Below are 26053 nucleotides of genomic sequence, written 5' to 3'. Positions count from 1 at the left end.
AAGAGATTGTAGAACACAGATTAAAGGCAGACTTTGGAGTCTCAGTTGCAATCCTGGCTCTGCTACCTATTAGTTGTTTAATTCTGAATTAAGTAATTTAACTTTCCACTGCCCCAGTTTCCTCATCTGAAAAACAGGGGTAACAATGTGTATCCTATAGGGCTGTTGTGATGATCCAAATTAAGCATGTAAAACAGTGCCTGACACATAGTTAAGTGCCAATAAATGTTAGCCACATACTAATTTATTGTGACAGAATAATCATGTATTCCATTTTTTAAAATAAATAAAATTTTAATAAAGAGAAAATACTATCAGTCTAGCATATAGCATATATATAGCATCACTATAAAGATGTGACTTTAATATCTTCAGGGTATTAAAAAAATTAAAAAGATACACACACACACATACACACACACGTTTTAACTTACTGTGATTTCGAAGTTTACAAAGCAAATTGGTTTTCCATTCAACAATTCATATACATTTTATTTTGTGCCACTGACTGCAATTCCCACAATGTATCATCACTCTTCCCACTTCCTCCCTGTGCTTCCCATTTCTATTTATCTTTTCCTATCTTTCCCTGCCTTCTGAGCTTTATTCCTGCACAAAGCTGCTCTATTGATCTTGTATGGCCAATTTTTCTAAGGGATGTGTACTCTGCTAGTGTTACGGTTCACCTCAGAGGCCTGGCTATTGCTTGGCTGAAAGTGGAGCCATCGGGGTGAGTTCACCTCAGGTTTGAAGGGTGATTAAAGGCCACAGTATCTGGGTTCCACCAGTCTCTATCAGACCAGTAAGCCTGGTCCACCTTCTGATGGAGTTCTGTTCCCCATTTTCTCCCACTCTATCCAGGACCTTCTATTGTGATCCCTTGCAGAGTGGTCAGTAGGGATAGCCAGGCACCACCTAGTTCTTCTGGTTTCAAGGTCCAGGAGGCTGAGGTTTGTGTGGTCCATTAGTCCTTTGGACTATTTATTTTCATGTGTCTTTGATTTTCTTCACTCTGCTTTGCTTTGGATGGGCAGAGACCAATAGTTGTACCTTACATGGCTGCTTGCTAGCTTTTAAGACACCAGTCACTACTCACCACAGTAAGATGTAAAACACTTGTCTTTGTAAACTGTTCTGTCAACTAAGTTAGCTTCCCCCAAGACAGTGGTCCTAAGACTGCAAGCGCAGTGATTTATTACCTCAAGGTGTTTGGTTATGGCTAAATTTTCATAACTTTGTCCCGATTCACATACAAACATATGTAGAAATATCCTCTGCCAAACCTATTTATAGTCGTGGGTGTAGTACTATTTGTCTACCCATACCTGTTCAGCTTGACTCTCTGCCTGTGTATCCACCCACAGAACATTGTTTGTTATTACTGATACTGCAGAATTGTGTATGTAATAATATTTCCCTCTGTTGTCTGTTAACTCTTGTGCACCTCTCTCTGTCTTCTTTTGCTTTAGTGATATTGTGCTAATCATCCCCTTATTATTGCCTTTCTCTTCACCCAAATTAATACGTGTCTATTACCTAGTTGGGAGCTCTGGTGGCGTGGTGCCTAAGGTATCTGACTGCTAACCAGAAGGCTGGCAGTTCAAATCCACCAGTCACTCCTCAGAAGGAAGGTTGGGCAATCTACTTCTGTAGTGATACTGTCTCAGAAACCCAAGGAGGGGTCACTATGAGTTGGATCTGACTTGATGGCATTAAGTTTGGTTTGGTTTATTATCTAGTTAGTGATTTTCCTTTTCCTTCCCTCTCATCCTGGTAACCATCAAAGAATGTTCTTTCTGTGTATAAACCTTTCCTTGATTTTTGTAATAGTGGTGGTCTCCTTTAATAGTTGTCCTTTTGTGACTGACTCAGAGTAACATATTATTGTTCAAAGCTTTTTTTTTTAAAAAAAGAAGAAAAGCTCTCCCTATGTTTGTATATTCTTGTTAAGTCATTACTTTAATTTCCATACAATGCTTCAACTTGTACACATTTTGCAGACCTGAGGAAAAAATGGTAGAACTGAATTAATCGTACTTACAGCTTTACCCCTATTCCAAGTTCTCAGCCCACACTGGGTTGTGGGTTGATGAACACATAGCTCTGAAAACTAAATTGTGTTGGAACAAAAATATTTGCATTCATGAAACTATCCAGAAGTTTCTAATGGAAATCTTTTCTATTTCAAAATTTCACAGTTGTTTGAATATTGATAGATTAGCCTCTGGTGTGTAATTGCTCAAAAGCCCACACCATCTCAGACGAACATTCTATATAGCAATAATAGCTGCAAAATGAGTCATGACAAATGGATTGTGCCAAGTCAACGCAGCTGCAATTGATAAAACAAACTTATTCCAATGGCATGTAACAAAAACCACACGTAAGGTTCCTGATTGCCTGTTTGAGAATATCAGCTTGGAAACTGTACATGGGAAAGTAATACTACTATTCTAAAACAGTCTTTTTAAAGAAATAAACATATAGCAGAGCATGCCATTAGATCTTTAGCACTCAAGAATTCAGGTGACACATTCATTAAGGCTAAATGTAAAATGTTGGTGGGTTTGTAGGATTCAATAGATTATACAGAAGCATATAAAATACTTCAAAAACTACTAAAAAAGGGGATAAATGCTTGCAATAATCTGATGTACTCTTTCCTTTCTATGTTCTTGCTGCTGCAAGTACACTGAGGGTGTGAAAGCATATGCCATGAAAAGCAGGAGTTTACAGTTAATGAGGCTGGGTTCATATCCCAATACTGTACTCAGCTGTGTGACCTTGAGAATCTAATTTAATCTACTTGTACCTCAGTTTGCTCATTTGTAAAGTGGGGTAAATACTACACAGGGTTCTTGTGAGAATGAGAAATACTATATGCATAATAAGGAGCTCTGGTGGCACAGTGGTAAGGTATGTGGCTGCTAATCAGTAGGTTGGTGGTTCAAATCCACCAGCTGCTCTGCAGGAGGAAGATGACACAGTCTACTTCTGTAAAGATTTACAGCCTTGGAAACCCAATAGGGGTCACTATGAGTTGGAATTGACTCAATGGCAGGGGGTTATATGCAAAATAGCTGGCACAGAGTAGGTGCCCCAAAGTGATAGCTATCGTTGTTGTTGCTGAGAAGGAATACGTCTGCCTTCTGCTTCTGTACTGCCTGTTAATTAGTGATAAAGACCTGCAAACAAAGTCAATTATGAAAAGTACAAGAGCAAAACAGTCTCTGCAGAAAGATCTCACGACTGAAATCAACAGAAACAGTGAAGTACTATTTTCTGTATTTAGCAGGCTGTGCTATTGTGCTACAGCTTCAAGAACTTTGAAACTAGTTCCAGAATGTCACAACATGATGCTGCATATTGATTCCTAGTTGTTGTTGTTAGGTGCCATTGAGCAGATTCTGACTCAGCAACTTTAGGTATAATAGGATGAAATGGTACCCGATCCTGTGCCATCCTCACAAATATTCCTATGTTTGAACCCACTGTTGCAGCTACTGTGTCAATCCATTTCATTGAGAGTCTTCCTCTTATTCACTGACCTTCTATTTTACCTAGCATAATGTCCTCCTCCAGGGACTGTTGTTGTTGTTGTTGTTGTTATGTGCCGTCGAATCAGCCCCGACTCATAGCGACCCCTCCTTGGGTTTCCGAGGCAGTATCACTACGGAAGTAGGATTGCCCAACCTTCCTTCCGAGGAGTGGCTGGTGGGTTTGAACCGCCAGCCTTCTGGTTAGCAGGCAAGTGTCTTAGCCACTATGCTACCAGAGCTCCCTCTCCAGGGACTAGTCTCTCCTAATAACATGACCAAAGTATGTGAGATGAAGTTTTACCATTTGTGCTTTTAAAGAGCATTCTGGCCGTATTTCTTCCAAGACAAATTTGTTTGTTCTTCTTGCTGTCCGTGGTAATATTCTTCACCAACACCACAATTCAAATTATATCAATTCTTCCAGACTCCTAGTAGGATTAACTAATTTGTTTCTCACTTATTCAAGGGCATTATATGGATATACAATAACATAAATATTCTCAACAAAGTAATAAAATTTATGGTTCTATCTACTACACTCTGAAGCCATTTAAATATAATAAATGAAATATTCAGGATCTCTCTAGTCCCCTCTGCAATGTTCCTTATTAGAGCCATTTGTCATATAAGATGGAATGGGAAATCTTTGAACTGATCTGTATGTGCAAAACGAAACTATTTAAATGCCTATGATAGTTTCAAAATATTAAAACAAAATAAAATAATGCCTTCCCCCTACCCTCTAAAACAACAAAGGCCAAGCAACAACAAAACCAGCGTAAAAACAATACAGGAGTAAAAAAGACCAAGTTTAAATCTTACCTCACCAAACAGAACTTTGGTTAAAATACAGATTTTAAACACCATGCTAATATGGTATTTAGCTTAAATATTCAGCTAACATAGCAAATACACCAGTATTTAACTGCATGATTTATGTACCATGCAGGGAAGAAAATCCTTGCATCCTTCAAATCTGTAAAATTTGCATATAAACCATATTAATTTCTTACTTACCTTTAATTCTAAGGTTTATCTTCCACTGCTCATGCCTCTGTCTTCATAAATGGTAATTTCAATCTAACAGCATGGCTGTTAAGAAAACACACTATAGAACAAAAGATATAAAAGGGACTAAGAACAAGGAGATGTGTATTATCTGCATAGACTTTTCTTTCAATTTACTTATCTTTAAATTATTAAAATTTTTTACTACTTAATTTAAACATGATGCTTTCTCTACTTTGCTGAAAATTTAGGAAAAACAATGACTTGTAGTACTTCATATGTAGTTCCTCCTAAACATTTGTAATTTATTTTTAGGTTTGGAAAAAAATACTGCTTTATTATAGAGCTAGGGAGCTCTTAACTGGGAGTCCATGGAGTTAATGAATTCAGGGGTTCAAAAACCCTCTGTAATTATATGCAAAAATTTTCTCAGGACAGGGTTCATGACCCTAAAAGTTTAAGAACCATTGCTCCAAAGTGTAATAAAACTGCTGAAATTATTATCAGCTGGAAGCCTGGAATTATGTGATCTAAGTTTTTTTTTTTTTTTAATTTACTTTACCCATTACTCCAATGTCATCAAGCTATATTAGTTCTTCTGCAATTTTATTTACCAAATTCACTTAGTGATTTTCAAAGCTTACTGCCCCGAAAAATATGCACAGTATGTCAAAGGTAATGAAATATACATCTGGCAGCTGTAACTGATTTCAACTAGTAGATGAACCCATGGAACTGCAATTCATTTGGATGACAAGTCTCACCACACATTATGAGTTTATGCATTTCAAAGGGGCTTTAGGTTCAGAGTTTCTGCAGCTGAAATGCATTACTCATACCACCCCCATTATTACTACAAGAGCCCTCAGAGCCACTAAGAAAGACGGTAACCAGAATACTAAACAATCCACAAAGACCTGCACAATACAAAGGAAGGAGAGACATGTTTCAAGAGAAATTGTTGGACATAGGAAGCTTATGGTAGGCATGCTATTCACACAGAAACTTCCTAGGGAAAACAAAAGAGATGGGAGTTAAATTCTTCATAGCCAATGCCAGAAAATACCACCAGAATTTTCTTTTTATAAATATCTGGACCTTATGATATGGACTAAAAAGATACAACTCGAAGTCCTCTCTCAATGGGATCTGTCAGAAGGAGGCCTTGGGGAGCATATATCTTCTCATTCTGTTCTTGAATGTATTTGGAGACTTTCTTCAGAACCTGACAGAAAGAAAACACCACAGTTTTTTTTTTTTTTTTTTTCACACATTTCCTAAGATTTTCCTTTTAAGTGTCAGCTATATCTCAAAATATTCAGGCAATGGAATTAGTTTCCAAAGAAACACATATGGAGATTCATATGGAGGAATACAGTTTTGATTATTTGGCTCATACCAGTTGCATACAACTCTCCAGGATGTAATACAGAACATGTAACATGGTATGATGGACTCTCCTTCAAGACAAAAGTGTCTTCAGTGCAGTAAATGTGCAAATGCACACAAAAGAATGATGAGAATCTCTCCTTCTCACCCCTCAATTCTGGATATAGACAAGTAAATTGATGACCACAGAAACAATGGCTATGCTCTTCTCTATCTCAAATCACAAAATGCTGTTACTGTGATATCTTTTAATATCAAGGATAGTTCTTGGCCTTCCCTTTTAACACTGAAAAGAACTATTTCTTTTCTCTTTTGTATATTTTCATCAATATTAAGCAAAGACATGAGGCTGGCCTATAACAAAAGGTAACACAGTCATTTTAGAACTGACAATTTTATTTTCTTTGTAAAGCATGTAGCTTTAGCTGCCATGGAGGTTCTGACTATAAGTCTCTTGTATCACTTCCATGACTGCATGTAGTGCTACTCAACAGTTTGTTCTATGTCCTAGACAGGCCCCTCAATTTATAAGTTTAGTATTAAGGCTGTAAAAGTCAAGGTAAATGTAGACAAAAACCAGATAAGATACAAAGAACTTCTGGAAATTGCCAAATCTCCAGCTTTAATAAGGGCAATTTGGAGACAGATAAGCTAGAAGAAAATAAATCTTAACAGCTATATCCAAAATCAAAGAGCTACATGTTTTATTTCAGACTAAAAGTCATCATAACCCTTTTCTGGCCTAAATGTTCAAAGAGGCTTTGATCCAGCTCTTTAAATTACTATTGTAATTGATGTATTTCCCTAAATTCATACTATCAGCAAATGATAAAATCACAGATAAAATGTGAACACAGCATAGAAAAAAGAATCGTATGAAATAAAGTTGTAAATTGAGCAATGATTTAAGTGTTGAGGGTATCATGTCAGATCAAACTAACAAATTAGGATGTTACAATTCAGATGCTTTGGTATATAAACTGATTTAGAATTTAAAACTTATTGAAGAAAATAATTTTAATAGTTTATTCAGGTTATATCTTTAGGGGCAATACAATCTCAGCAATCTGCTAGGCTAGGATTTTCTATATGTAGTAAATTAAGAATATTATTTCTAAAAAAAGATTTTTTTCTTCACCTAATTACCTGAAGAGGAGCCCTAGAGGTGCAGTGATTAAAGCACTCGTTGCTAACCAAAGGGTTAGCAGTCTGAATGCACCAGCCGCTCTGCAGAAGAAATATGAGGCAGTCTGTAAAGACTACAGGCTTGGAAACCCTATGGGGCAGTTCTACTCTGTCCTACAGGGTTGCTATGAGTTGGAATCACCTAGATGGCAGTGGGCTACAGTTAATTATCTGAAGTAACAATGCATCATTTTTCCATTTTTAAGTCTCAAGAATCTGAGTTGTGTTTAGTCTTTACCATCAAAAATAATCTCAGACACTATCTTTACATCAGAGTTTGTCAATCATCCCTTAAATAATGACTAGAAGTATCCCAGAAAGGTGTCCAACTTAGGACTCTTAGTTCTCTCCAATTTCCTTCTCAATGCACCTGCCTAAACTGGAAACCGGAGTCAGTCTCCCCTCACTCCAGTCCATTAACACTGGGGAGACACTCAGAAAAATGCTTGCATGTCTAGTTTCAAAGAAAGGATTCCTTGAGAATAGCTTTTGTCCCTTTCTCCTTGCGTACAGACTACTTGAAAAGAAATAGCATTCCTTTGATTCAAGCATAATTTTGTGGGGGGGAGATTTTTATTTATAAATTTTAGTAAAATTCATATGCACTTGGGTATCAGTTCAGAAAGAAAACAACTCAGTTACTTTTTGTACAACAAATCCTCTTGTATTCTTTTGGTGAAGCCATCACTGTTCTAAACAAGATGCTTTTAAGCTCTTAGTCTCTTTAGTAATAGAAAAGCTTTAATACGAGTAAAGTCATACTGCATCCCAGCCAGAACAAAGTGCCATTCTCACCCCAAGAAACCTTATGTTGCCATTTTACTCATACTTACTATGTTTGGTTAATCAATGTCAAAACAAATAGCAGTATTTTACAAAATTATCTTTGTTATTCTCAAACCCTTAACAAAACCTCAATTTCTATGTTTACAAAGTTCAACATACCACAGGAAAGGAAACTATCGTCTCCGACAATATCAAACTAGAGAAAGGCTACCAGACCTTCCCTAAAGAATAGCCTAACCACGGGGAAGTGAGACCATCAGAATCTTTAGTAATTTCAGAAAAGAACCAACTTCTCTCCTGTGTTTGTTTTACAGATTACCTCGCATACGCTGAAGGGATGCTTTCTAGTTGACAAACAAGGCAGACAGATACACAGCACAGAACCTTCTACAAGCCCATTTGTTCCCTAATTATAATGGGCAGCAGCAATAGAGAAATAACACTGAAGTCTTTATCTTCATTTTATATCAATAAAAAGCACATTTATAGGGAAAAAAATGCATGATTGTTCTGGTGAGATTTAAAAGGCCTATTTATAATTTCAAAAAATTTAACCCACATGACAGAATGTAAGCACTATTTCATCTGACTTACTATTTGTGGACTAGGAATTTCAGTGTTTAAAACAATAAAGACTAAATGATACAATCCTGTCCTTTCATAAAGTAAAAAATAATAGCACAAACTTGGGAGGGAAAAGGGCAGCTGTTCTAATATTTTATCAAAAATACACATTTAAAAACCTTTCTTTTAAAAGCATAGGTACTTTATATTTACTGATGATCATTTCAGTTACTGACTTTGCATGATCTAGTTATTCATATACATTTCTAAAACAAAAACAAAACAAAAACCCTCCTTATTTTAAAATGCAGCCCTGACCTAACTTCTGGTTTCTTGAATAATTTTATTTGGCCTTTATTTGCTTTATAATCTACAAAAAGAAAGAGAATTTCATTTGATATATGAAGTAATAATACCTATGTTGCTGTTGTGGGCTAGCGAGTCAATTCTGACTCATAGTGATCCTATAGGACAGGACAGAAATGCCCCATAGTTTCCAAGGCTGTAATCTTTACAAATGCAGACTGCCACATCTCTCTCCTATGGAGTGGCTGGTGGGTTCGAATTGCTGACCTTATGGTTGGCAACCAAGTGTTGCCAGGGCAACTTATATATTGCCTATAAACCCAAGTTAAAACATAACCTAAAATCAATCCATTTGCGCTGCATTTATTGTACTGAGAACTGTTTTCCGAGATTAATAGTAAAAGGATTTAATTGAGAGGTGCTGAATATTTTAGCATTGAAATAAACTTCTTGTTGTTGTTGTTATGTGCCACTGAGTAAGACCTGACTCATAGTGACCCCTTCTTGGGTTTCCAAGGCAAAGGTTGGGCAATCCTACTTTCGTAGTGATACTGCCTCGGAAACCCAAGGAGGGGTCGCTATGAGTCAGGGCTGACTCGACGGCACATAACAACAACAACAACATCACTATGGAAGTAGATTGCCCAACTTTCCTTCCGAGGAGTGGCTGGTGGGCTTCAACCACCAGCCTTCTGGTTAGCAGTCAAGTGCCTTAGGCACTATACCACCAGAGCTCCCTGTTGAAATAAACTAGAGCTGCTAAAAAAAGACTGCTTACAGTCGAAATTAAAAAAAAAAAAAAAGTATGTATGACTTCATAAATAACAGATTAAAATTTATATAGGTTATGATTTCATTTTCAAATTTATCTTAAAAAAACACCATTCACTAAGCATCCATCATTAAAAAAAAACAAACAACCAAACTCACTGCTGTTGAGTCAATTTGACTCATAGCAAACCCTCCTTGGAGACTGCCTAACCTTCCTTCTGAGGGGTGGCTGGTGGGTTTAAACCGCCAGCTTTTTGGTTAGCAGTCAAGTGCCTTAGGCACTATGCCACCAGAGCTCCCAGCATCTACCATATGTGAGGCAATTTATTAATTCTAAGCTCCGTTTTATAAGTGAGAAAACTCAGATTAAGTAATCTGTCCAAAATCTTGTGACGGGTAAACGACTTGGTTGACACTCCATTCTCAATTTATTTTTATTTTTGATGCCAGTAGGAGGTATCTGTATCTTTTCAGCAATTATATATGAATACATGAAAAATTTAATAAAAATTTTATCAATAAATCCAAAAGTTATAGTGAAATGACAACATAAGCATCTAATACTCCATTAATCATGAATGAACTCTATAAGATGTATTTCTACCTTAAATTTGTAATATATATTTCTTTAAATGACTATCCAGGGATGAACAAGTTTTTTATCCATACGAATTCAGCCTTACCCTCCTTCTCTCCCACATTCAGATCCTCACAGAATCTTCAACATAGCCCTTGAATATGTCCACTTTCTCTCTTTTCCCTTGCTGTGTACCCAGTCTAAGCTATCATCATCTTTAGTGTGGACTTCTACAGAACTTCTTAAGTAGAGACTTTACTTCTACTCACATATTCTTCCACAGAAGAAATGGAATTCTTTAAAATGAAAGCTGATCACGTCACTCCTGCTTAAAACCTTTGAGCTTCTCATTGTATGAAAAATAAAATCTTTCCATGGACTACACAATCCTGCATGACACAGCTTCTATTTACCTCTACACATTCCCCTCCATATGGCCTTCTTTCAGCTTCCAAGATCCATCAAGTTCTCTGGGCCTTTGCATATCTGATCCCTCTTCCTGAATGGCTCTGCTCTGGGCTTTTGATCCTTCACATGATCATCTTAAATGCCACCATCTCAGAGGCCTTTCTGACAACATAATCCAATTTAAGTCCCTCCTACCTTGTTTTTTTTTTTAAATCACACGCTAGTTTGTTTCCATCAAGGCACTGTTACAATGCTGTTTTATTCATTTCTTTGTTATTTTCATAAACTCCAGGCAGTCAGCAACCATGTTTGCTTTGTTCACATTCATTATGTCCCTTGCACACTGCCTAGCACATGGTAGATATTCAGTAATATTTATCAAATGAGTGAATCTCTGTCTCTTCACTCACCAAAAGCAGTGTGCCAAAGAACTCAATACATTATCAAAAGAAGACATACAAAGACTAAACACAGACTGAAAACTGATACAGATTCTTTCTAACTCTGATTTTGAATGTCAAAACATTAAATAGGAATGAAAGTTAACTGCTTCTCTGTGTGATACAGAGGATATATACTTTGATTTTAGTTATTTAAATTTACCCTGTTATATTAGATATGATTATAGTAACACTAAGAGAATACAGGCCAGGATGCTTATGAAGTATATATAGCAACATTTTCAGCTAACTGTTGAAAATGGGTTTAGTTGTTGCAACTGTATCCACTCTTCATTCCATGGAGTATAAGACAATCACAAGGACATCTCTATCAGATGGTGTATCAATTCAGATATCCTTACATTTCATTTTCTAAATATTATCAGATATAATAATATACAATGGGTTTATTATGATTAACTTAAAGTCATTAATTTAATGCACATTTAATGAGCACCTACTACACCAAAGGCATGTTGTTCGGAATACAAAAACGGTTAAGGCATTGTCCTTAACCTCAAGAAAAATGCAGACTTGAAGGGCAAATAACACAAGAATGTACCTATATTCCAAAATAGAGAGTAACAAGTGCCGTAAAACAGATACAAACAAGACATTGTGGGAATATAGAGGTAAAAAACAAATTAGTCAGGAAAAGTTAAATGGAAGTGGGATATATGGAATGGTGGGATTTGAACATGGGAAGAATGGCATTCTAGTGGAGGAAAACCATGGAGGGTAAGTTGGTGACCAGTGAGTCATCTAGTTTGATTTAAAGATAAAGTGAAGGTAGAAGTGGGAAGCAGAGCTGACAAGAGAAACTGGAGGTCAGCTTGAGGAAGGCTTGAACTTTACTTGGTGGCAATAAATGAGAAGTCAAGGGAAGGTGTCTGCATTGGCAAGAGTGGTAGAGTTGTATTTTAGTAAGAGAGCAGCAGACACTAGAAAGGCAGAAGAATGGAACAGACATCAGCCAAAATCACTACTTTACAACAAAGACCTGAGAAACTAAGTGAAACAGATAGAAAAGACAATCCTGAAACCCTGAGAATCAAATGAAAGGATAAAAACACTGATTGAAAGAAGAAACTGATGGAAAACTGTGAATGAGAAGAGACGAAGCCATAGCATGGCCATATTGACACAAAGATAGCAGCAATCTTGGATGAGAAGCATAGAAGGCAACTTCGTGGAATTTCCCACAGGGCACAGAGGACATACTCAGAATGAAATAAGGTCCTGATTGTGAGCTGCAGCCAACAGGAAGAGTCCAGGCACCCTCATCCAGTGGCCAGAGGTATACACTCCCCATCCCCCAATCCTCCTGGTGATTACTGGCACAATCCCCCATCCTTGCAGCCCCAACTGCTGAGGACCTACGTACGGTCCCCCCACATTCCTTCCACCCAGGCCTGACCGTCACACTCTCTCTTGCTCCGACCACCACTCTTCCCCCTATATAACAACCCAGTTGAGTTGGCAGGCTACCTGGTATGTTCACCCAGCCCTACCATCCACAGACCCAGTAAAGCTCCCCCAACTCTACTCAGAGGCAGTGGCAGCATGACTCCATGTGCATATACCCACTGCTCCCTTCCCTATGCTCTGCCTGCCACTTTTCATTTTCCCCAGCCCAGCAAGGGGCAGAGAGTATGTGACCGCATGCCAGCCTGCCACTTACATTCCTCCCTGTGAGAGAGGCCACGGCAGTGTAACTGTGGGGTACCTGCCCACCACTCATGTCCCCCACTGACAGGAGGTGGGAGCCGAATGCCATCTAGCCAGCCACACCTGCTACCCCACCTTCTTGGCCAGTGCCACTACTTGCTCCTGCACCACTTGACTGATAACAGGGGCCAACATGCACCCAACCCACCTTCAATCACTCCACATGACCAGTGAACAGAGACTCATGCTCACAGATCCAGTCACCACCCCACAACCTGGAGACAAGTGGCAAATACTCCAGTGTAGCCATAATAGTGACCAGAGTAGCACACCGTCACACTTGCCTGGATACATCCAAAACAACAAAGAGTCAAGAAACAATTAATAAATATATATAATAACACCATAATGCTTCAGATGTTAAGTTAGTTAAAATTAAAACCCAAATCCACTACCATCGAGTTGATTCTGACTCATAGTGATCCCATAGGACAGAGTAGAACTGCCCCATAGGAATTCCTATCCAAGTATTTATGGAAACAGACTGCTCATCTTTCTCCCACAGAGCAGCTTGGTGGGTTCAAACTGCCAACCTTCTGGCTAGAAGGCAAATGCCTTAACCACTGTACCATCAGAACTCAATAGATAATATCCAAGTCACCTAGAGAAGCAGGACAAGATGGCTCCAGCAAGTAAGCAAAATAAAGAACGAAGAAACCTACCTCAAGAAGAAACAGTGATGGAACTCTACCTGATAAGCAATTCAAAAAACTTGTAATAGGACTTTTCAAGGGACAAAAGAGAGAAAACTCTAGAATAATTCAGGAAAACAATATAAAAACAAATTGGCAAAATAAATAGACAATTAAAAACCATAAAACAAACAAATAAATGCAGCTAATAGAAATCCAGAAGATTAACACTAAAATTTCAGAAATAGATAATGGAAGGACAAAGAAGAACTGCATCAATAGAAGTCAGAATCAGTAAAGCAGAGGGCAAATCCTTTGATACCAATCTCTTAGAGGAATGATCAGAAAAAAGAACAAAGGAAAAGAAAGCTATAACATCAAGAGGAATAATTTACACATAATTGGAATTTCAGAACAGAAAGACACACACACACACACACACACACACACAACAGCACCAAGAAAAGTATCAAAGTTTGGCTGGAAGAAAATTTTCTTAGTCTTGTGAAAGACAAAAAGATATCCATCTAAAAAGCTCAAATAGGGTAGACTTCAAAAATAAATAAATTAAAAAAAAACAAAATTAAAAAAATTAAGAAATACCACAATCAAACTTTCCAAAGCTATAGACAAAGAAAGAGTCTTAAGACCAGCTCACGAAAAAAGACATGTCATCTACAAAGGAAAACCAATAAGACTAAGCTTTATTTCTTGGTAGAAACCACACAGACAATAGGCAATGGGATGATATATAAAAAACTCTAGGAGCTCTGGTAGCACAGTGCCTAAGGCACTTGACTGCTAACCAGAAGGCTGGCAGTTCAAACCCACTAGCCACTCCTTGGAAGGAAGGTTGTTGGGCAATCTACTTCCATAGTGACTCTGCCTCGGAAACCTAAGGAGGGGTCACTATGAGTTGGGGCTGACTCAATAGCACACAAAAACAACAATAATATACAAAGCACTTAAAGAAAAAAAACCTGCCGATCAAGGATTATATATGTAGCAAAACTGTGACTCAAATACAAAAATTCACTGCCATTGAGTCATAGTGATCCCTCCCTGGGTTTCTGCGGTGGTATCTCTACAGAAGTAGATTGTGCAGTCTGCCTTCTGAGGAGTGGCTGGTGGGTTTAAACTGCCAACCTTCTGGTTAGCAGTCAAATGCCTCAGGCACAATGCCACCAGAGCTCCCAAGGAAGAGGACTGAAAACAGTAAATACAGGGAAGATGTGGGAAGAGTGCTGTTACATTGTGGGGGCTTCAATTAATGTCACAAAACAAAGAGTATTATGAACTGTTGAATGGAAAACTACTTTGCTCTGTGAACTTTCAACCAAATCACAATAAAAAGTTAATTTTTTTGAGGGGGGGCAATGATGAAATTAAATAAAACAAACAGGAATGGCAATATTAATCGCTGATAAAATACACTTTGACAAAAATCAGCATAAGGAACACGGAAGAGCATTACACAATGATTACAGAGTCAATCCAGAAAGAGGACATAGCCATAATACATATCTACGCATCCAACAAAAGAGCTTGGAAATATAAAAAGTGAACTTTAACTGAATTGAAAAGAGAAATCAACAATCCCACAATAATAGGAGACTTTAACTTGTAACTTTTGATGGACAGAACAGTAAGAAAGAAACTCAACAAAGATACAGAAAATCTAAAAACACAATCAACTAATTTGATCTCATCGATATATATAGAATACTATACCCAACAACAGTACACATTCTTATCCAGTGTCCATGGATCATTCTCCAGAATAGAAAATATGTTAGGGCACAAAGCAAGGCATCAAAATATTCAAAAACATTGGAATAATACAAAACACTTTTTTGATCACAATGCTATAAAAGTAGAAATCAGTAACAGAAAGAACAAGGAAAAAAAAAGCAAATACATGTAAACCAAATAACACCCTGCTTGCAAATCATTAGGTAATAGGAGAAATAAAAAAATGAAATAAAAAAATGTCTAGAATCAAATGAGGATGAAAACACAACATATGCAGCAAAAGCAGTGTTCAGGTCAATTTACAGCAATAAATGCACATATCAAAAAGGAAAAAAAGAGCAAAATCAATACTTTACAACTCCAACAAACAGAACAAGAGCAGCAAAGAGAGTGCACAGTCACCAGAATAAAGGCAATGATAAAGATTAGAGATAAATGAAAGAGAAAACAACAACAACAACAACAACAAACAGAATAACAAGACTAAAAGTTGGTTCTTTGAAAAGATTAATAAAATTGACAAACTGCTAGCCAAATCCACAAAGGAGAAGAGGGAGAAGATGCAAATAACACAAATAAAAAATTAAATGGGTGATGTTACAATACAGCCAACTGAGATGAAAAAGAATAACAGAAAATTATGAAGTACTGTATGCCAACAAATTTGGAAACCTCTACGAAGTGGAAAAATTTCTAGAAACACACTTTGTTGTTATTGTTGTTCTGTGCTGCTGAGTTGGACCCGACTCATAGCGACTCCTTCTTGGGTTTCCGAGGCAGTATCACTACGGAAATAGATTGCCCAACCTTCCTTCCGCGGTGTGGCTGGTGGGTTTGAACTGCCAGCCTTCTGATTAGCAGTCAAGTGCCTTAGGCACTATGCTACCAGAGCTCCTGCAGAAACACACTACCGACCCTAAAATAACAGAGACTGAGGTAAAAATTTTAACACAGTAGTAACAAAAGAAGAAATCAAGAAAAGAAAAACCTCCCACCAAAACAAAACAACAAAACTCTCTGGCTCAGACTACTTCACTGAAGAATTCTACCAAACATTCAGAGAAGAAGTGACACCAATTCTACTATTCCAAAACACAGAAAAGGTTGGAATACTCCCAAATTCATTCTAAGAAACAAGCATAAGACTGATACCAAAACCAGGCAGAGACACCACTAACAAGAAAAGTACAGACCAATATCCCTCTTAAATATAGATGCAAAAATTCTCAACAAAATCCTTATGAAAAGAATCCAATACCATATCAAAAAAATAATATATCATGACCAAGTGGGATTCATACCAGGAATGCAAGGATTCTTCAACATTAGAAAACCAAGCAACATAATCTACCACATAAATAAAACAAAGGAAAAGAACCATATGGTCATCTAAATTGAGCAGAAAAGGCATTTGATAAAATTCAACATCCTTTCCTGATAAAAACTCTCAGCAATATAGGAATAGAAAGGAAATTCCACAACATAATTAACAGCATATATACAAAACCAAGAGCCATTATTCTCTAAGGAGAGAACCTGAAAGCACTCCCTTTCAGAATGGGAACCAGACAAAGATGCCCCTTCTAACCACTCTTGTTCAATATTGTACTGAAAGTTGTAGCCAGAACAATAAGCCAGGAAAAGAAATTAAGAGACGTTCAAATTGGTAAGGAAGAAATAAAACTATTTTTATATGCAGATGATATGATCCTATACATAGAAATGCCCAGAGATTCTACAAGAAAGTTATTTGAACTAAAAGGATTCAGCAAGGTGATGAAAAACCAGTCAGAACCCTCTACACTAACAAAGAGAACTTTTAAAAGGAAATCAGGAAAATAATACCATTTACAATAGCCAACAAAAAGAAGAAATACTTAGGAATAAAGCTAACTAGGGATGTAAAAGACTTACACAGAGAAAAGTACAAATTACTACTACAAAACAAAGAAACAAACAAAAAAAACCACAGACCTACATAAAGGGAAGAACATACCATGCTCATGGACAGGAAGACTTAACATTGTAAAAATGTCGATACTACCCAAAGTGAGCTACAGATACAATGCAATCCTGATCCAGATGCATCAACATTCTTTATAGAAACAGAAAAACTAATCATCAACTTTATATAGAAAGGAAAGAAACCCCAGATAAGGAAGCACTCCTAAAGAAGAATAAAGTAGGAGGCCTCACACTTCCCAATCTTAGAACCTACTATACTGAGGTGGTAGTCAAAATAGCCTGGTACTGGTACAACAGACACAGACCAATGGAATATAATTGAGAACCCAGAAGTAAATTTATCCACCTATGGATAGCTGCTTTGACAAAGGGCAGACATCCATTAAATGGGGAAAGAGAAAATCTCTTTAACAAACGGTGCTGGCAAAACTGGATATCCGTTTGCAGAAAAATGATAGAGGACCCATACCTCAAGCCATATACAAAAACTAACTCAAGATGGATTGAAAATCTAAATGTAAAACCTAGAACTATGAAGATCATAGACAAAAAAACAGGGGCAAGCTTAGGAACCTAATTTATGGCACAGTCTATCAAACATAAAAAAATTCACAATAGCAGAAGATAAACTACACAACTAGAACCTTCTAAAAAATTAAACACTTATGCCTATCAAAAAGCATCTCCAAAAGAGTAAAAAGAGAACCTACAGACTAGGAAAAACATTTTGGCAACAACATATCTGACAAGGCTCCAATCTTTAAAATTTATAGAAAACTTCAACCATGAGACACCATCCCACTCCAGTATTAATAGCAAAGTTCAACAAGACAGAAAATAAATGCTGGTGAGGATGTGGAGGGACTGGGACTCTTATACACTGCTGGTGGGATCGTAAAATTGTGGAAAACAGTATGTTGTTGTTGTTGTTATTTGCTGTCAAGTCGGGCCCGACTCATAGCAACCCCTCCTTGGGTTTCCGAGGCAGTATGGCACTTCTTTAAAAAGTTAGAAATAGACATACCATATAATCCAGCAATCCCAATTCTAGGTATATGTTCTAGAAACTGTGATATGACTAGATATATGCACATCTATGTTCATTGTAGCATTGTTCACAATGGCAAATAAATGAAATGGAAACAACCTAAGTGCCCATGAATGGATAAACAAATGATGGTACATACACACAACAGAATACTATGCAATGTTAAAGAACAACAATGAATCCACAAAACATCTCACAACATGGATGGAACTGGAGGACATTATGCTGAGTAATTAAGTCAATCACAAAAGGAAAAACACTGTATGAATCCACTATTATAAAAAGTCAAGTAAAGTTTTACGCATAGAAAGAAATATTCTTTGATGGTCACCAGGGATGGGAGGGAAAAGCACTAACCAGATGGTTGTTAGTGGTTGTCAGGCACTGCTGAGTTAGTTTTGACTCATAAAGACCCCATGTGCAACAGGGCAAAACACTGCCTGGTCCTGCACCATCTTCAGTATTGTTGCCATGCTTGAGCCCATCACTATAGCCACTTTGTCAATCCATCTCATTGAGGGTCTTCTTCTTTTTCACTGACCCTCTAGTTTACCTAGCATGTTACCTTTTTTCAGGGACTGGTCCCAAACTCTCATACACCACTGCTAGATAGATGACATGTATTAACTTGCGTGAAGGGAAAGGCAGGCGTACCTTGGAGACATTGTGTGTTTCGTTCCAGACAACCGTAATAAAGGAAACATCACAATAAAGCGAGTCAAACACATTTTTTGCTTTACCAGTATATATAAAAGTTATGTTTATACTATACTATAGTCTATCTGGTGGAATAGTGGATAAGGTATTTTGGTTGCTAACCAGAAGGTTGGAGGTTCAAACCCACCAGCCACTCTGGAGGAGGCCGATGAGGCAATGTACTTCCACAAAGATTTACCTAATGGGGGTTGTAATGAGTCAGAATCAACTCAATGGCAGTGGGTTTTTGTTTTTTTGTAGTCCATTAAGTGTTCAATAGCATTATGAAAAAGTTTGAAATATTGTGAGAATTACCAAAATGTGACAGACACACAAATTAAGCACATGTTGTCAGAAAAATTACACCAATAGATTTGCTCAGTGCAGAGCTGTCACATCAATTTGTAAACAATGCATTATTTGTGAAGTGCAATAAAAATGGGATATATCTGTTCACAATAAGTTGTTGGTCAGTACAACATGACCACGACAAAGCAAGACATTGGGAGGCACACAAGAGTAAAAAGCAACAATGGCAAATACTATTACATATACAATGCTGCAAGAGCAGTAATAACAAACAATAAATTTATGAGTGGATACGGAGGTAGACATGTAAGTGGAAAGGAAAGAAAAAAAAAAAAAGGAAGAACTAGTTGGGAGAGTCTGTTGTTGGTTGCCATTGAGTTGATTCTGACTCATAGTGACCCTGTGTGTGTAGATCAGAATTGCTCCATAGGGTTTTCAAAGATGTGACTTTATGGAAGCTGACTGCCACATCTATATTCTGAGGTGCCTCTGGGTGAGTGTGAACTGCCAACCTCTTGGCTAGCACTGGAGCACTTAACCATTTGATCACACAGGGAACTTTTTTAATAGTCTAGGAAAGAGGCAATGAGAGCACAAACTCAGATAGTGGCAGAGAAAAATCGTGAAAAGGTAATAAATGGGAAAATTATTTGTCTTTGATAACTGGTAATTTTTATTTCTTTACCCTCCACACCCAAAGATGGTACTGAAAAGATAAAACCAAACCCAAACCAAACCCACAATTACAACTTTTAGGACAGAGTAGAATTGCCTCACAGGGTATTCAAGGCTGTGTATCTTTACAGAAGCAGACTGCCTCATCTTTCTCCTGCAGAGTGACTGGTGAGTCTGAACCACTGACCTTTTGGTTGGCAGCCAAATGCATTAACCACTATACCACTAGAACTCATGGGTACTATGAAAAAAGAGAAGGTATACAGTTTGACTTTAGATACTCTGAGTTGAAGAGATAGTAGTTATGGGTCTAAGAGGCAGTTGGAAAGAGAAGATAAGAATTCAAATGGGTGAATAAGCTGACAGATGAAAATTTGTGGAAATAAAGTAAAAAAAATTCTCAGAAAGCTGGATAGAATGAGAACGTATAGACTTCCTATATCCTTTCTTCATAATTTTCTTAAAGCACCAAAACTATTAATCTTTTTTTTGGTGACATTTACTGCAATCTCCATACATCCTTCTTAGGAAGTGTAGGCCAGTTTTAACACTGGTATGTCAACTCTGAGTTGACAAATCAATTTTGATCTGTTTCTGAAAGGTTCAAGCCTATTTCCCATGTGCTCCTGACATTAGGAACAAAACCAGAATTATTATTATTATAAATGTGCCTTTAAATTTTATGGCGCTGTTGCCATGTAAACATAAACAAGTAATAAACTGACCACCTTTATTTTAGGAAATTTTATGAAAACAAACACAGCCTCACCTTCTCATAATGAGTTTCCATGCATAAAAAGATGGTGTATGCTGTTAAACAAGCCAAACATCCCTCAAGATATGACTGGCCTCCGAGCTTTTCTGCTTCTGCATACAGGTTATTTAAAGTTCGAACTGTTTCTTCAAATTGCTGTCTATCAATCTGTTAGGGAAGAAAAAATTTAAATATTAAGTTTTGGGAAAAAAATCAGCAACTCACTAATGCTTGCTCTCACTAATTTATTTTGCTGGTTTGTCTATACACCTACTCGTCATTTATCAACTTTGTTGTCATCCCACACTTTGCATTTACAATAATAGTCAAAAGTCTATTTTTCAATAGTCTATTTTACATATTAACGACATAGCTCTGGCAGTAAGGTACACTGATGTGTGAGGCTAGTGTTATCACTGGCTCTAACAGTTAAGTGTCAACTTGGCTGGGGCATGATTCTTAGTGGTTTGGCAGTTATGTAATGATGTAATCATTCTCCATTTTCGTATAATGCTGATTTTCACATAACCATCTGGTCTTTGGAACCTAACTATGTAGGTAAGTGAGGAGTGGCTGTATTATTTATTATCTAATTGCTGTCATTTGTTGCCATGGAGTTGATGGGGTTGATGGCAACCCCATGCATATCAGAATAGAATTGTACCCCATAGGGTTTTCAAGGCTGTGACCTTTTGGAAGTAGATTGCCAAGCCTGTCTTCTGAGACACTTCCAGGTGAGTTTGAACTGACAACCTTTTGGCTAGTAGTCAAGTGCTTAACTGTTTGTCCTATCCAGAGACTTCATTCTTTTCTAACAGCAAACAATTTTTTTAAGTGATTAAGCCTGGAAGTATGTCACTGAAACCTCTTAGAGTCTGTTTAACTTTTTTATAGACATTGGACATCTTCAAGGCTTAATGTGGCAATGTTGTCATCAGGTCATTTGACTTGATGGCAACTGATTTTGGTGTCCCAGCTAACTGAAAGGCTGGCGGTAAGAGTTCACCCACAGATGCCTTCAAAGACTGGCTTGGTAGTCTACTTCCAAAAAATCAGCCACTGAAAACCCTACGGAGCACAGTTCTACTCTTCACACACATGCGCTCACCACAGGTCGAAATAAACTCCATGGCAATTAACTTTTGTTCTCTATACTGACTTTCAATAACTTAATTAAATTACACAATCCATCTACCTTTTCACTCACTTATATTGACATTTACATAGCATCTGCCCAGATACTATGACAGGACTTATGGAAAGAGGAATAAGACACTGTCTCAATGTCTCAGTCTTCAAGAAGTTTAGTTGTGTGAGCAGAATAGATAAGTAAACACACCAACAAAATAAACTGACAGGGTATTAGAAAAGAGGCATATATAAAGTAGCAGCGACACAAAAGGAGGCTTTTACCTTCTGAGAGCAGATAATCTTGACTGGACTACCTAACCACTGGAATTTGCTAGGCAAAGAAAGAAAGGAAGAACTTTTTAAGCAGAATGAAATATTCTGCCTGATAATAGGTGGACGTTCTACAGTGGTTTGAAAAAAATTGAGCAAGTTGCCTGTTGGCTAGAGGTGGTTTTGACAGTACAAATTTGTATTATGTTTACTCAACCTCCTCCTCCTTTTTCAGGGGAAATAAACAGAATATTGTTATTGTTTTATACAATGAATATTCACTTAATTTTCCATTTACCACCTGTACTCCATCAGGTGCTCTTTATTTCTTCATGCATTTGTATATTTCCTTCAAGGATCATTTTTAATATGTATGAAGAAATCCTTTGAAAATTTCTGTTGGTGCATTTATATCAGCAGTGCGTCCCTTCAATTGTTTTTGGATGTTCTTGCTTTTTAAATAACAGTTTTGTTACTGAAAGCTCACAGTGGACAAGAGAAAATCCCAAACTATCATATAACTCTTCACACCAAGTCCTTCCAATTATCTCTTTCTATTCAGTGACACCATCATCTTACATTTACTTTAATACCACTTTTGTCACCCATTTTCCACTTTGTCTACTTCTACTTTCCACTATCACTTTACTTGCTTCTGTCATAAGTACTCTGTATATTTCAAATCTCAACATATTATCCTAGACCTTTCAAAGTCTGTTAATAGATTATTTGATCCAATACTATTATTCTGGATAACAAACCACAACTTATCTGTTGTCACTCTGGGCCTTCTCTTACATAATGCTTCCCTTATTCTGAAAAATAATAAATGCTTATATATGAATTCTCTCTTTTATGGCCTCTTTCTTTCTTCAGAAAGACTCAGAAAAAAATAACTTAAAGTCAGGGCCAAATATAATTTGGGCTAATAAACACTGAAAGTCAGAATAGAAATAAGAATCAGGCCTGCTTTCCCATAATTTTTGTTACCTGTTGAACTGTATCACAAATTGCTGAAGCTCACAGTGATCAGAGTGGTAAGTCAAAAGGTACTCTACAAAAAGATGTACAGACCTATTTTTAAAGGTATGTAGAAGAAAAATGGAATGTTTCGATTTTGATTCACTATTTTCTCTTCTCCCCAGACCAAGGGTGCCTAAGATGTCTATGTTGTTGTTGTCAGCTGCTGCTGAGTCCAAGTCAATTCCATGTGTCCAGAACTGCTCCACAGGGTTTTCAAGGCTGTGACCTTTTAGAAACATACTGGCAGGTAGATCTTCTGAGCCACCTCTGATCGGCACTGAACCGCCTACTTTTCATCTAGTAGTCAAGCACTTAACTGTATGTGCCACCTGCCACCCAGGGACTCCTAAGATGTCTATATTTTGGATAGAATGAGACTAAAGCTTCCTTTAAAGAACTGTAGCAACAAAACACATAAGTATCAAAGCATTACATTCTAGCAGGCACTAGGAAAAGTAAACAAAGTAAACTCATCAACAGAGAGAACTTGTCTCCACTCTTAAAGGGCATAAATGTGGTCTTTTAAAAAAATGCTAAAAAGTAATAGGAAACATTTGTCTATTAGTTTTTTCCTATATTAAGTTGCCAAGTGTGATATTCTCACAAACGGAAAACCTGCTCCAGTGGGAGAATAATCAGTACAATTCTAGAGTAAGAGCAAAACAAAGAAAGAAATCTTTCAATTTCCCACCAAACAAAGCAAGAAAAATTTAAACCTGTAATTTACATTTCATCTCAACACAGGAAAAAAAATCAAAGTTTTGAAAGGCTGTCTAAAGTATCAAAAAAAACCAAGCCAAACTTACTGCCGTCAAGTCAGACCCGACTCATAGCGACCTCTCCTTGGGTTTCCGAGTATTACTACAGAAGACTGCCCAACCTTCCAAGGAATGGCTGGTGGGTTTGAACCACTAGCCTTCTGGTTAGCAGTCAAATGCCTTAGGCACTAAAGTACAAGCTAGTGTTTTAAACAAAACATTTAAGAAGAAAAAAAAAAGGCACAACTGAACAGCACCATATAACATTCTATACAGTACTTAGCACCATAAGCAGTTGAGGGCTAAATGAAATCAAAGAACTAAAAGGACTCCAAAATTTACAAACATCAATTTCCTTTAAGAATTAGAAGACTAAGTACATTGTGTTGCTTTATTCAGACTATAAAACAAAGGTTCTACCACACACAGAGAGTGGAAGGCTAATGTGTGATTATGCATACATTTATTTGGCTAATGCATAAGTTGAAAGTTTGACATTAAAACCTAAAATACAAAAATGTGTGGTGAAAAAGAAGGGTTTACATTCTGAACTTAAAATACATAAATTGTGTAAGTCATAGTTCCTATTACAGGATTAAAAGAAAACACTGGCTCCATTTCATAAAAGTCCTAACATATAAAACATATTAACTGTGATTTTAATTTATTTTAAAAACAGCATGTAGTTAGTAGCTCCAGCCAACAGACAACTTGCTCAAGTTTTTTCAAACCACTGTAGAATGTCCACCTATTATCAGGCATAACATTGTGACAACCAACTGACAGTATTATATGACATTTCACAAGCTAGCTAATCTAAAAAACGTCTTTGTAAGGCATGTCTGATCTTTAATTTACAGTTAAAGAAACACATTTGGGCCACTAACCTGCCCATAGTTATAAACCAGGCTGAAGGAAAGAGAAATACTATAACTTCCGGTTGTTGATTTTTCCAACTTTGGTATCAGGTAGAACCACCCACCTGGCCACAAGCTGACTATAAATGACTGCTACACATTTCTCTAGACAGACTCATGTACACCCACTTATTCTATGACCAACATTTTTTAATTCCACACCCAAGTCATGCCTAATCACCTCTCGGTCTGAATAAAATGTCAGGGAGTCAACAGCCACAAAACCTGCTCCTATCTATTAATTGACCTCTCAACAGGAAACAGAATCTAAGGTAACATGGCTCAGCACCAAATGAATTTTTCTTTGGGTGGGTGCACACAAGTGGGCAGGCACAAGAAAACACACACCATTGTACCTTTATAATAAGATACAATGATTTTTTCATTTTTTAAACGTAAATCTGAAGAAAGGTGAAACAAATCCCATTATTCCATGTTCATATGCAAGGCTGCCCCCAAAATATCTATTCTGAAGATAGTTCTGATATACAGGCCAGCTGGTGGCTCTCAGTGATAAAAACTGGGAGTGAATAGTTTAAGGTCTTGTTCAGGCTCCTCTAATGCTGTTTACCGGGTCCCAATGTAAGGCTGTCTACATTGCACCGCATAGACTTAACAGGTCCTCTCCGCGTAGCAGACTACAATCGCACAAACACCAGTCATGAGAATGATGGTTCTCTTGAGTGGCGAGGTAGGAGGATATAGTTTATAACCTGCTCAGTAAGGTGGCCTACAACCGCTGGGGTGGGAGGTCGCAGTGGAAGAACTGCTAAATATCAATTCCTGCACCGGGCATCAGACTTCCGTAAGGTCATCACCCCCAAGTGCTCGGCCTCATTCTTCCTCTTCTCCACTCCAGATCTCACTTAGTAACCCTCTCCCTACATTTTTGGTCAAAGTCCCTTCTGTCACCCCCTTCCCACAGTCGCGAGACACTTAGCGCGCCGAGGGTCGGCCTAGACACGCTCTCGTTCTTGGGGCGTCCCCAGGACAGGCGTGGGGAGCCAGGCTGCATACCCGGTTCTCCAGTTCAGCGGGGAACTTCGTCTGGAACTGGCAGCGTGTACCGCTGCTGTAGTCTCGCTGAATGAAGACTTTTCCGGACACTGGCGCCTGCTGCGGCCTCATGGCGAGGACAGGATGGGCCGCGCTGCGGGTTCGGAGGAACACCAACCACGGGTCAGATCCTCGGCCTGGACCCGGGACTCCGGCCCGCCAGCCCTTCAGACCCACCCACAGTCCAAAGTAGCCCAAGGCCTCCCCCTCCCCACTCCCCTTCTCTCATGCTGACACCGCAGGTCTTTTGCTACCACCCGAGCCCAGGCCCCGCGACCCCACAGCCGCGTTCGGCCGGGGAAAAACGAACCCGCCTCCTCTGCCCTCCAGCCGCTGTCGTGCTGCCCTTCCCGTCACTTACGTCCT

General features: G+C 37.9%; 1 protein-coding gene across 1 annotated transcript; it reads right to left on the bottom strand.

Moving 5' to 3' along the window:
• Positions 1 to 4571: 4571 nt before the first annotated feature.
• Positions 4572 to 25759, bottom strand: GOLGA7 (golgin A7). Its single transcript, XM_007935011.2, has 4 exons — positions 25649 to 25759; positions 20548 to 20700; positions 5671 to 5772; positions 4572 to 4619 (listed from the first exon to the last, which is right to left on the bottom strand). Exons 1-4 carry the CDS (start codon positions 25757 to 25759, stop codon positions 4572 to 4574), a joined length of 414 nt encoding a protein of 137 aa, XP_007933202.1.
• Between the last annotated feature and the right edge of the window lie 294 nt (positions 25760 to 26053).

This window comes from Orycteropus afer, unplaced genomic scaffold (assembly GCF_000298275.1).
Source record: "Orycteropus afer afer isolate SDZICR_OR568_19922 unplaced genomic scaffold, OryAfe1.0 scaffold00024, whole genome shotgun sequence".
NCBI classification, from domain to species: domain Eukaryota; kingdom Metazoa; phylum Chordata; class Mammalia; order Tubulidentata; family Orycteropodidae; genus Orycteropus; species Orycteropus afer.
The sequence above is the reverse complement of the archived record's forward strand: the minus strand, read 5'-3'. Positions and strand labels throughout refer to the sequence as shown.

Excerpts from the sequence above, each read along its gene's own strand:
- GOLGA7 (XM_007935011.2), bottom strand. The coding sequence starts at position 25,759 with ATGAGGCCGCAGCAGGCGCCAGTGTCCGGAAAAGTCTTCATTCAGCGA. Across the intron at positions 5,773-20,547 it reads TGGAAACTCATTATGAGAAG|GTTCTGAAGAAAGTCTCCAA; the intron begins GTGAGGCTGTGT and ends TCTTTCTGTCAG. Across the intron at positions 4,620-5,670 it reads TTGAGAGAGGACTTCGAGTT|ATTGAAATTACCATTTATGA; the intron begins GTATCTTTTTAG and ends CCATGCTGTTAG.